The 11,730-nt window shown below is 35.8% G+C and overlaps 1 protein-coding gene across 2 annotated transcripts; it reads left to right on the forward strand.

Moving 5' to 3' along the window:
- The first annotated feature begins 2,525 nt into the window (after positions 1–2,525).
- On the forward strand, positions 2,526–4,457 carry LOC131028847 (uncharacterized). 2 transcript variants are annotated; one of them, XM_057959216.2, is made up of 4 exons: positions 2,526–2,901; positions 2,997–3,104; positions 3,871–4,011; positions 4,142–4,457. In XM_057959216.2, the coding sequence occupies exons 1-4, from the start codon at positions 2,662–2,664 to the stop codon at positions 4,178–4,180; spliced, it is 528 nt and encodes a 175-aa protein (XP_057815199.1). In that variant the 5' UTR covers positions 2,526–2,661; the 3' UTR covers positions 4,181–4,457. The 2 variants fall into 2 exon arrangements, with proteins under 2 accessions (XP_057815199.1, XP_057815200.1); XM_057959217.2 differs by having other exon boundaries at positions 2,533–2,901; positions 3,006–3,104.
- Positions 4,458–11,730: the final 7,273 nt, after the last annotated feature.

Below are 11,730 nucleotides of genomic sequence, written 5' to 3' on the forward strand. Positions count from 1 at the left end.
CCTATCCTAGGGCCTCTACTTGAGTGTATCCTCTTGAGTAGTTTCCTGATTGGCAACGTATGTTCTATCACAGAATTGTCAATCCTAGCCCTATCTGCTACCCTAGTCTTCCCTAGAGGACCTGCTTGAGTGTATCCTCTCAGCAGCTTATCCAATCAACAGCGTATATTTATCACAAAACTATCGAGTTGGCCTTGAAGACATAAGCGCACATTCGACACAGACGCACCTAGCACCAACACAAACGCGCCTTGGCATTTTTTACCCCGCTTGATATTTTTTCAACATAACTAATGCACATTTATTACACTACCTAACACGCATTTATGACAACAATTAATACAGCAAAGTACAAAGAGGTTTTGCGGTACTCATCGACTCTCCTGCATCTGCTGGACTCTGATATTGACGAACGCGATCGAATCTGTACACCAATGCCATCGTTGTTGAATGCTCTCTGATCTCTCTACACTCTGATCTCTTAGATGTGTGGATGACAATGAAGATGTTTCCCCTCGTAGTCTATCTTATAGACTTCCCTAGCCCTAGTCTTCCGAGTCAATCTTCTTTGTCCCGTGACTCTGTCACTCTATCCTATCCGATCAGTCCTTTCTAACCTTTCTTTCTTATCGAGAGATTGTTTGCAATCTTTTTAGACATTTTCATCCAATCTCTCAAGGGGGCATATCATTCTCATCTTTGGGCAACTTTGTATCAGTTCATCTTATCTTCTTTGAAACAATGCAACAAGCTGCATTGTCTCAAAAAGGGGCAAAATGTAGACACCTAAAATTGTCGTGTCTAATTAAATAAATAATTTTTTATTTAATTATTTAAGTCTAATTCTTCTATTAATTAAATAAATCTTTATTTATTTAATTAATTCATTTATCCTTTTCTAGCCTTATTTCTCATTTAAATAAATATATTTATTTATTTAAATTGTCTTTTCTTAAATTAAATAAATAGTTTTATTTATTTAATTGATCCCACTTCTTCTATTAATTAAATAAATCTTTAATTATTTAATTAATTCATTAGCTTTTTCTACCCATGACACATGTCACTCATCTCTTAAATCCTACACTACCTACCCTCTCATTATTTTCTTATTTTCTCTATCTACCCTCTAATCTTAGCCGACCATTTATCTTTTACACCTATTAATCTTATCCCTCCATTTCTTACAGTGTCTTCTATATAAGAGGATGCTTCTTTCATTATCAATCTACTAATCAATCCTTCAAACATTCTAGCATTTAAACTTTCACATGCGATCAAATCTACTTGCAACCACATTTTCATTCTTTGTTGAGCTCTTGTGCACACATAAAATCTGAAAGCAAATATATCAAGCAAAATCAATGGAGATAGAAAGAATGGAGATTCAAACCCTATTGGACATGTGATGGTATAATCATTGTGATTTCATTTGACTTGCATTGTCTTAGGTAATCTTCATATGTTATGGTAAATCTTTGTTGTTGTTAGGCTAGGGTTTCGTGGTTGAATCTATTTCAATCTTTCAATATTGTTGTTTCCATTTTTACCATAAACAAAGCTCATTCATATGTCAATGTGATGTCAACTTTTGACCTCTTTGATCAACCAAAATGTTGTGAGTGAAGATTAAGAACTTAGATATAGATTGGAGCAATGATTGAGAGACTGACAAATATGTTACAAGGTTTCCATTGCTTGGGATGAGGTGGTGCATGTGATCTCATCCTTGGACACTTCATTATTGTGTTGAAGGTAATGGGTATAGAGTAGATTTAGGTAATAGATTCAGGTAGGTTTAATACAAGTTAGTACACCAAACGATTTAATAAGATAATAAATTTAGATATCTATGTAAAATAATACGAAATAAAAAAAATAAAAATCTAAATTATATAACTCCATCTTTTTTATAGAAAGAACTAGATTGTATAGATATCCACATCTCTATCATTACATTAAGCAAATCATAACATGATATGTAGGTATATATTTAAATCAAAATTTGTCATAAGCCTAAACAACCACAAACAAAAAGATTAATCTATCAAAACTAACATACAATCAATCTTAATCCTTTCATATTCCCAAAAATAAATTATCCAAAAAATAATATATCCACCAATAATGATTCTAATTTGACATAAGGGCCCTACATTCTAGAAATGGACTTGCACTATTCAACATACCTTGTTTTACTCAAACCCACTCGAAACACAACTAAAACTAAGAAAATTAGGTGATCAAATCCTCCTTGGAACAAAATATTTATGTAGGAGAAGAGTATCCAACAAGTTATGATACATCCAAATCCCTTAGATTGGATTCAGCATGGGACAAAACCAGAATCATCACCCCCCCTGTTTTGTCTACATATCACCCGCCCACGGTTTTAAACAAACATATTGGACGCCACGTCATCATCTCATCATGAAGTGGATAAGGATGCCAACTTTATTCTTCTCCTGTAATTCAACGTCCCATTTTATACATATCTATGGGCAGCTTCAAATATTTCTAGAATTCCGAGGTGGACCGGATGCTAAAGTTTATGCAATCTATTTAATAAGTCCCACAGTTTTGATGTTGCCATAAAAGGAGGAGAAAGTTATCCAAGAATAATTGCATTTCAAGGTTGGGAATTTGAATAGTTGATGAAAAATGGGAAAAGGTGGTTTTGCAGTAGAGAAGCCGAGCCGCAGCGATGAAATGATTGACGTGCAGCAGCAGATGAGAATTGCTGCGGAGGTTCAATATCAGTTTGATGCCATGGCCCCCAAGCGGCACAGAAAGCCTGATCGAAGCGAGCGTTCTGATGAAGCGGACGGTCATGTCGAGGATCCGTATGACGAAGACCAGATCATCCCTGAGCTTATAAAGTTTCAGGAGCTTAGATCTAGAGTAAGAAGGAAACCGTCTTTTTTTATGGATTTTGGCGTATTTTGTAATTTGAGTCCCTTTTTTTGGTTTTTTAAATGTTTGTTTTTATTTTTGAGGGTTTCCAGCCTGTGTTTGTTTCGGCAAAGGGAGAGATTTTGCCCGAGGAGTTTGTGGAGACGGATTATTACAAGAATTTGATTGCTGAGGGAAAGATACATTACACGGTGAGGTTTTTTTTTTTGTTTTTTTTCATTTTTCCTGATGTGTTTTGAAAGGTTCGGAGGATTGTTTTTAGTGTGTTTTGTGTAACATTTAGGCGGTGTTTTCGTTGGGTACTCAAGATTATGCAGTTGAGCCTCTGTAAAATAGCGGGGTGAGAAAATGAGTTTTCATGTTAAAATATATATAAATAATAATATAAATGTAATTATTAGTATATATAATATTAACTTATTCAGTTATTTGATCGAGATATTTAACTTTATGTCACACTTTCTGATCTGATCGAGATATTTAACTTTATTTAGTTTCAGCGTTTCAGATCACACTTTCTGATCTGATGGAGATATTTAGTTTTATTTATAGTTCTAATGTTTGAGATCACACTGTCCGATCTATTATCAGAATCTTAAAAAGCCGAAGAAAATGAAAATTTATAGAGTTTATGGTGTCTTTGAGAGCGTCGGAGGATTGTTTTAAGTGTATTTTGTTTACATGTAGGCGCGGTTTTCGTAGGGTACTCAAAATTATGCAGTTGAATCTCTATAAAACAGCTGGGTGTGAGAATGAGTTTTCATTTTAAAATATATAATATTTCTGGAGTTTATAATTGCACTTGAAAAGTGCCTTTGGAAGTACTGTGAAGGATTTTTAGGTTTGATGTTTCTGATCAATCTCATCTTCTCCCTAATGATAAATCACTTAATTTGTTTTGAGATTATAAAACAATGGAGGATCCACTAATTTGTTTCTAGTCTTTTTGGTTATTAGACGGGAAATGGATACATAAAGCTGGACTACGATGGTGGATCATATTTCCGTCTGAGTAACCAAGATAATGGAGATATGGAAAGGATTCATGTAAGGAGCAACCCTGCTATGAATGACTGGATTCCTGCCAGTGAGGACACGGTGAGATTCTTTATTTTATAGAAAATATCCAAGGAATCCTATTCATAAAGTAGTTTTATTTCTTTGGTTCTGTAATATGTTGTCTTTTAGTCTATAAATGTTAATGGTACTCTTTGTTTTGCATGAGCAGGTGATTCCTGTTTCTTCCAAGCCTGACCGCAGCGGTTAGAAATATTCATGCTTTCATTAGATCCTTATTCACCTCGTGGTGATTTATCATCGAGCAATATTCACAGATCTGGGGATCGAATTAACTCATCTTATTGGATATTTAACAGAAAATGTGGCATTCTGTGGCAGGCAGAAATCTCTTAGAAGAATATTTCCTGTGAATAAAATTTGTCCTAATGCCTCTCGTATGATGGCCTGCAAATCTAAGCAAATACGATTTATTTGGTTTGGAATTTGAACACGAGGAATATATTTAGCCTGTGTGAATTTCAGTAGACCATTATATTCTTTATTTGTACCTAACAGTTTATTTTCTTTACATGTTAGTAATTGTTCATCCAGTTTTCTATTATTCTAATGATGGATAGAAAGTGTGATTTAAAATATAGATAAAAAATAATAGTTTGATATCATTAACCTTTCTTTTAATTCTCCCAGAAGTAAGCCTAATACAAAGTAGAGAGTATTTGTAAATATTTCTCCCAGAAGTAAGCCTTAGAGTAAATATTAATCTCAACAAGCCTTATGTAAATATTAATCTCAAAGAATTGTCATTTATCCTAATGATGGATAGGTGTATAAGAGGGGTTACATAATGATCATGAACTACAAAGTGTGCTTCCTAACAACTTCAACTGGTTTAGCCAAAATTGTCATCTCATTCACCAAATGTGCTTGGTCACCGAGGAAAAAATTTGAAAATATAACATAAATAAAATTTAGTGCCACATGTTTTGAATTTATGATAACGGAATAAAAGAAAATCCCTTGTAACCTTTGTATCTTGCTCACTTATGACCTGTGTATCTGGGTTAGGTGGATTTTCGAACTACAGCTGACCCAGAAGCTTTTGTCATGAATTATGCCTTTACCATGACCAGAATGTTTTTCAAATTCCAGCTTACCCTGAAGCTTTTGTCATGAATTGTGCCCTTACCATAACCAAAATGTATTTTTCTAGTTTCACCATCTCTCGCCAGGCCGACCACTCTCATATATTTGAACCACCGACCTTAAATCATATCCTAAACAGAATTTTGCACCAGAACAAACTTTACAGAGATACCAATCATTGTAATTGACAAATGCTGCACAGATCTTAACTAAACCCCCCACTTTTTTATAACTGCATGTCAAGGCCAGAAGACTCAATTCTAATGTGGGATCGAAAACAGTTTCAGCACCAATCAATCAAAACTAAATACAAACCCTAGACCTAAATTGTTAAGAGGTCCCCAAACTCATATGAAAATAATCGTTGGCGCTAATCGTTGGCTCTTCGATGTAAGGACAGATTTGCACAAGAATTACGAATTGAAATTTTGGCATTTTTTTTCGCCCTGGTTTCTACGGATGGGTTTGGTCATATAATTTGGAAAAAATAATATTATATGTGAAATGTTAAATCATTGTATTTTAAATATTAAAAAAATCACTTTAATATCAGTTATTTGTTATATGAAGATAATCTAATTTAAGTTTACAACTAGGATCAATATAATTATTATGTTGTTATAAAACTGCATCTACTAAAGTTACAGAGTTGCAATTCAATTTGTCACAATTTCTATCAAGTTCAACTTTCATTTATAATTTGAACCAAGAGAAAGATAAAGCAAATAAGCTTTACACGACACTAACCAATAACCAAAGAGCAATTAGGACACTACAAAAGACAAGCCATTACAAAACCAAGAAACCAGCCTAAAATTGGGATGGTTTGAGAATTTGTTTTGAAGATATTTGTTTTACCACAATACAAGGATCTTTCTCCCCAAGGTTCCTTTCCTTGTGAGCATTCACAAGACTGCAAAGAGAACCCTCATCCAACCTTGAAACATTTAAAGAGAGGTCAATTGTAGAATCATAAAATAGTAAATTTTACCCTAATATCAAGCTTTTGCACCTCTTCAACAGTAGTGTTACTCCCCAATAGTAGTATGCATGCGTTTTGTTTTCCTCTGAACAAACATGGTTCTTCTTATTTCTCAAGCAAGTAGCAATGGAATGGCCCATTTTACAACAAGAATGGAAAACAATAGGAGAGTCTTCATAATCTATCTATTGCACCCAATTGCCATATTGAGAAGATAAGGTAATTTGAGAAAGGAGCACTTTGTTCTTTTCCCCATAAATAAAATCTAAGCAAATATCCAACACTTATTAAATCTGATGATCAAATTAGTAACACAATATTGCCCAAAAATATTTTCTATGATCATAAAAATCTTTTCATTCCAAAACTCCAACATTAGCCCTAATAGATAAATCCAAACAAGGAACTTCAAGATTTAATCATTCATTGGATTGAAACCTAGAAGCCAATTCTTAAGACAAAAGTGCTTTATCTCTAAAAACCAAGGACCTTCAAGAAGAATACTTGTGCAATCCTCCAAATTGGAAAAATAAATAAGAAAAAAATGTCCAACATAATTATCACCTCAACCTAGAACCTGGCCTCTTGGTTTCCAAATTTGAAGGACCCATCTTCTAACAGTATCAATGTTGGGACAATTGCCACAAAATTTCCCAACAAGTGAGCTCCTAAGCCAAATAGACAATTCAACTAGAAGAGACTATATCAATTTGGATCTGCCCTTCCTCTAAAACCTTAGTAAGGTCACCATTACCAAAACTCTCAATACAAAGTTCCTTCAAAACTCTAGGGTTCAAAGCAAGAACAACAATAGAAGAAGAAATAGTAGTTGCATGAGCACCAAAATTCTCAATTGTCACATCAACACCATAATCTATTTGTATTTTTAAATCACCACAAGCCTCCATCCCACAAAGATTTGTCAAAATCATTGGGGTTGACGCAAGAACAACACAAGGAGAAACAACACACTCCTCAACAAACTCAAGCTCAACAACACATGTTGATTTACTACACACCATCTCTCCTTGAGCAAAAGAAACACCCTTTCAAGGGAGGAGAAACCCCTTACGCAAACCTAAAAAACATATCTCCATTAAGGGCCTTTGCCTCAAACTCCCAATACAAGCTTCAAAAAGGATAACCAAAAGGAGTTTGTCCACCTCTTCAAAACTTTGAAGATCCTCAAAAAAAATAGCTTCAGTGTACTCCCCTACAAAGGGCAAGTAAAGAGAAAATGGAACTTCATCCTCCACCCAATCGTTCGCCCAAGCAACAGCCCCAAGGAAGGCACCATCAAAACCACCGTTTTCTACGTCTACATCTAGTCCAATCAAGTCAAAAACACCAAAAGTACTTGTTGTCATCATTAGGGTTTGGGAACAAGACTTATTTGAATCTTCCATCAAACATGCATTGCCTTCATCGCGTCATTCTTTAAATTAATTTTAATGTTAAAAGTTTCAAAAATATTTTTAAATAATTTTTTTTTAATTTCAATTCTAATTATTTATGTGGATATTTTATAAGTTTTCCTTCTTTAAACTTAAAATCTAAGCCAATGTAAACTTATACCTAATTAAGATAGTGATAAAATAATTGATAATTCATCTTGAAATGTTACAAAATTTTAAATTAATATTAATGTTAAAAAATTTACAAATATTTAATTAAATTTATTTATTTTTACTTTAAATCTAATCATTTATCAAAGTACATATTTAATATGCTTACCTACTTTAAAATTTGAATCCTATGCTAATGTTAACATAAAGGAGGGGTAAAAATTTATTGAAAACAAGAAGTACAAAGCAAGGGCATTACATAGCCCTATTCAGCTCTACTAAGTGAACCAACTGTTGAAACAAATCCAGGGGTAACTGACCCCAATCCACTAAGTTCCAATCATGAATATGATCAAAAGCCCATTTGGCCAAACAATCAACAGCCCCATTCCATTCTCTAGGAATATGGGTAAAAGTAACAGACTCTAGAGAGGCATAGAGGTTTAGAATATGTTCAACAATCAAAGCCAAATGCCAACTAGCACCATCTAAATGTCGCTTATTCAACAAGTTGACCACAACCTGAGAATCAGACTCGCATATAATCATGTGCTACCCTAATTTACTTGCCCACTCTAGAGCTAATAAAATGGCCTGAGCCTCCATTAAATTATTAGCATGAAGACCCATATAAACAAAAAAGATAAATTGGACGTCTCCAGAACTATCTCGACCCACACCTCCAATTCCAACATGACCAAGGTTTCCACGAGAAGAGTCATCCGTGTTAATTTTTAGGACTCCCTAAGGTGGAGGAGACCATCTTCCCTCTCTATTCACCTTCGAGGTAGGATGCCTACATCTGTTGCGCATGAACTATCGTTGCGGAGGAGGTAGATGAAGACAATTAAAATACCCAACATCACAAGGAACCACCAATTCCATCATATCACACTTAGCTGCAACAGTTTCTCCCAGAGAATGCATGATTTTCCACCACAAGCGAGGGGCCCTCAACGGCACATCTTGAAAAATCTGACGATTCCTCTCCAGCCAAAGGTTTGAGATAATGAAGGATGGTCCAATAGCCCAACCACCTTGAAGGAAGGAAGTAGAAACAGGGGCCCTGCCCCACCGTGCCACAAACTCAGTCCACGAGAAAACATGCCTACAGGGCGTATTCCACACCCTCCACCAAAAATGCCAAATCTCCCTAGCATAAGAACATTGAAAGAAAAGATGAGAGACACTCTCCTTGAACTCACAACACAGCACACACATTAAGAGGCCATTGAAACCACGCTTGCACAAATTATCCCAAGTGAGACACCTATTATGAGCCACTAACCACATGAAGAAATTACACTTGGGCCAAAACAACTTGTGCCAAACTTGCTTCCACCACGAGACCTCAATATCCCCAAACAACTGCCTATCAAATTGTTTATAGCCTACAGACACAAAGTACTTCCCAAACACATCAGAACCACCCCAAACCAAAACATCAGAGCCCCTCGAATTACAAGCATGGGAAGCCAGAAGTTGAGCAAGCTCACGCCTATTGCCCTCAAACCCCCCAGGTGGCCACTCAGAAGGATGCTCCCAACGAAAGGTAACAACCAAACCACAATGCTCAACAATCTTGTAATGCTCAACAGTATCCCAGCCAGCCATAGTAAAAACATTACAAAGGGACTGAAGGTGAGGGCAAGAAGAGAGAATAGGTGGGTGACCATCCTAAGAATCTAACCCAAAAAGCACCTGTGACCCAAAATGACAGATCCAAAAAAGCGCACGCTTAATCAACTAAGCCCCCACTTTCAGAGTATGCCAAATCATAGAACCACTTCCCTCCAAAGGATAGCGAGGAACCTCAAAAGAAGCAAAACCCCTAAGATATTTGAAGTTGAGAATATGGGCCCATAACTGGTGTTGATGGGTACACCAGCGCTAGTATAGCTTGGCAGCAAAAACTTGTTCCTTCAAAATAGAAGAACGTAATCTAAGACCACCCTCCTACTTCGATCTACCCACTTGACAAGGCTCCACTTAATAGCCAGCAAGTTACCACTCCAACAAAATTGACGAGCGAGAGCATCAAATTCCCTAAGGAAATACATTGGGGCTGCTTGAACAAAGCACTTGTAAATGGGGAGGGCCTAGCTAACAAATTTGAGAAGAGTAACTCTAGCAATTGTAGACAACCATCGATGAGTCCAATGAGTTACCTTTTTTCTTAACTTATCAAGCAACATCTGTCAGGAGGACCTGGGCTGGCGACCAACAGCAAGAGGAATACCCAAATAGACAAAGGGAAGAGACCCCGTCTGAAACTACAAAATAGATGTAATCCTCCGTTGGATAGGTTGAGAGGTATTAAAGAAGACAATAAATAATGATAAAATAATTTTAATAAATTTATACAAAATTTTAAATTAAGATTAATATTAAAATCTTCAAAAATATTTTTATTTAAATGATTTTTTAAACTTCAATTCTAATTACTTATCATAAATAGATATTTAATATGATTACCTATTTGAAACTTAAAATCTATGCTTACAGAAATTAAAAACATAAGACAACTTAATATGTTTTTATAACCTCTACTTTCATTTATAATTAAAAAATATATAAAATTAAAATCATAATAATAAATAGCAATAAAGATAATTCATACTTAATGTCACATTGATCAATATACAATTATATGTTAGATTATCAAAACCTACAAATATTTTTAATTAAGAATTTTTTTAACTTCAACCTCAATCATTTATCGTAACAGATATTTTATATGCCTACCTACTTCAAACTTGAAAACCCACGCCAATGAGACCTCGCGCACCTAAATAAGATAAAGACATGCAGCAGAATTTGTGTCATTTCTGCATCAGCCTCGGCCTTTGTTTGGTTCACCGCCAACTGGCGAGGAGAAAAGACTGTTATCTGCCCCGCGCTTACAGATCATCCTACGCTTGTCTCTATCTTTAAAATAAAAAATATTTCTTTCCTTGTCTATCGTGGGCAGAGTGCCCTGGTCCCGTGATCGAGTTCCCCCAGATGGATGATTAAATGAGTTTCAGTGACATTTCCGAGACCATCAGTTCTTGACTCAAGAGTATCGAATTCCCCCAGATGAAGGATTGAATGAGTTTTAATGACATTTTCAGATACTCAGAGTATCATTGTTAACAATTTTAAAAATTTGGTTTCCTTAGAATATAGTTTTTTCTATTATGAATCTTGATCAATTTACAATGAAGCTTAACTTCTTCATTTAGTTCATTTAAACTGTTCATCTTCGAATTGTTTTCATTTTATGTACAATATACACTCTAAAATGAAGTATCTTTCAATTTCCACCACCCTTTATTACAGAAAACAAATTCTTTCATCCCACACTATCACACTCAAAGATGACTTTACAAATACATGCTCCTTCGGGTCCAGAAGCACCAGCCGGCTATGATTATTCTGCTGCTGTTCCAGCTCAGAGATTGCACGGCTGAGCGCCACTGCTTAAGCTCTCGTGGCTCCTCAAGGTTGAAAGGTCAATTCTGGGGTCGGACACGACAGCCATGGATATGAGTTACCAAGGGTCAAGGCTGCGGCAGCTGAAGAAGTGGAATGTCGATCGATTCTCCATTAACAGACTTAGTTTCTCCAGATTCGATGCATCCAGTGGAATCGAATTATATACCTTTGGTGCCCGTTGTTTGTGTTGCTCCAGCGACTTGACTTTCAGTCATTGTAATTTCCCAATGACAATTCAGAAACAGGCAAGCATTTAGGAGACAATATTTACAATCATTTCAGGCAGGAAAAAGTTGGTTTTATCATTTTAAAATTCGGTTTTTTTTGGTACCCAGGCACAAGCTGGGCACAAAAAGGCATGAAAAATGCAGTGGTTAAATCTATGTTACTGGTACACAGGACCTAGTCCCCCTACCCGACTCGATGGATGGCAAGGAGGTGTCAGAGCTGGACCCGAACCCAGACCCATTCAAGCTGGATACAGGAGCCGGGCCCTGTGTACCTGGTAACATAGCTTTAACCGCTACATTTTTCATGGCTTATTGAAAGCTTATAATTTCAAGGCTCAAAGAAAAACATAGGGACCCCTAACTTACAGCATGTTGAAGCCTCTAACAGATAACTAGCCAC

The sequence above is a fragment of the Cryptomeria japonica genome, chromosome 5, assembly GCF_030272615.1.
Source record: "Cryptomeria japonica chromosome 5, Sugi_1.0, whole genome shotgun sequence".
Taxonomy (NCBI): domain Eukaryota; kingdom Viridiplantae; phylum Streptophyta; class Pinopsida; order Cupressales; family Cupressaceae; genus Cryptomeria; species Cryptomeria japonica.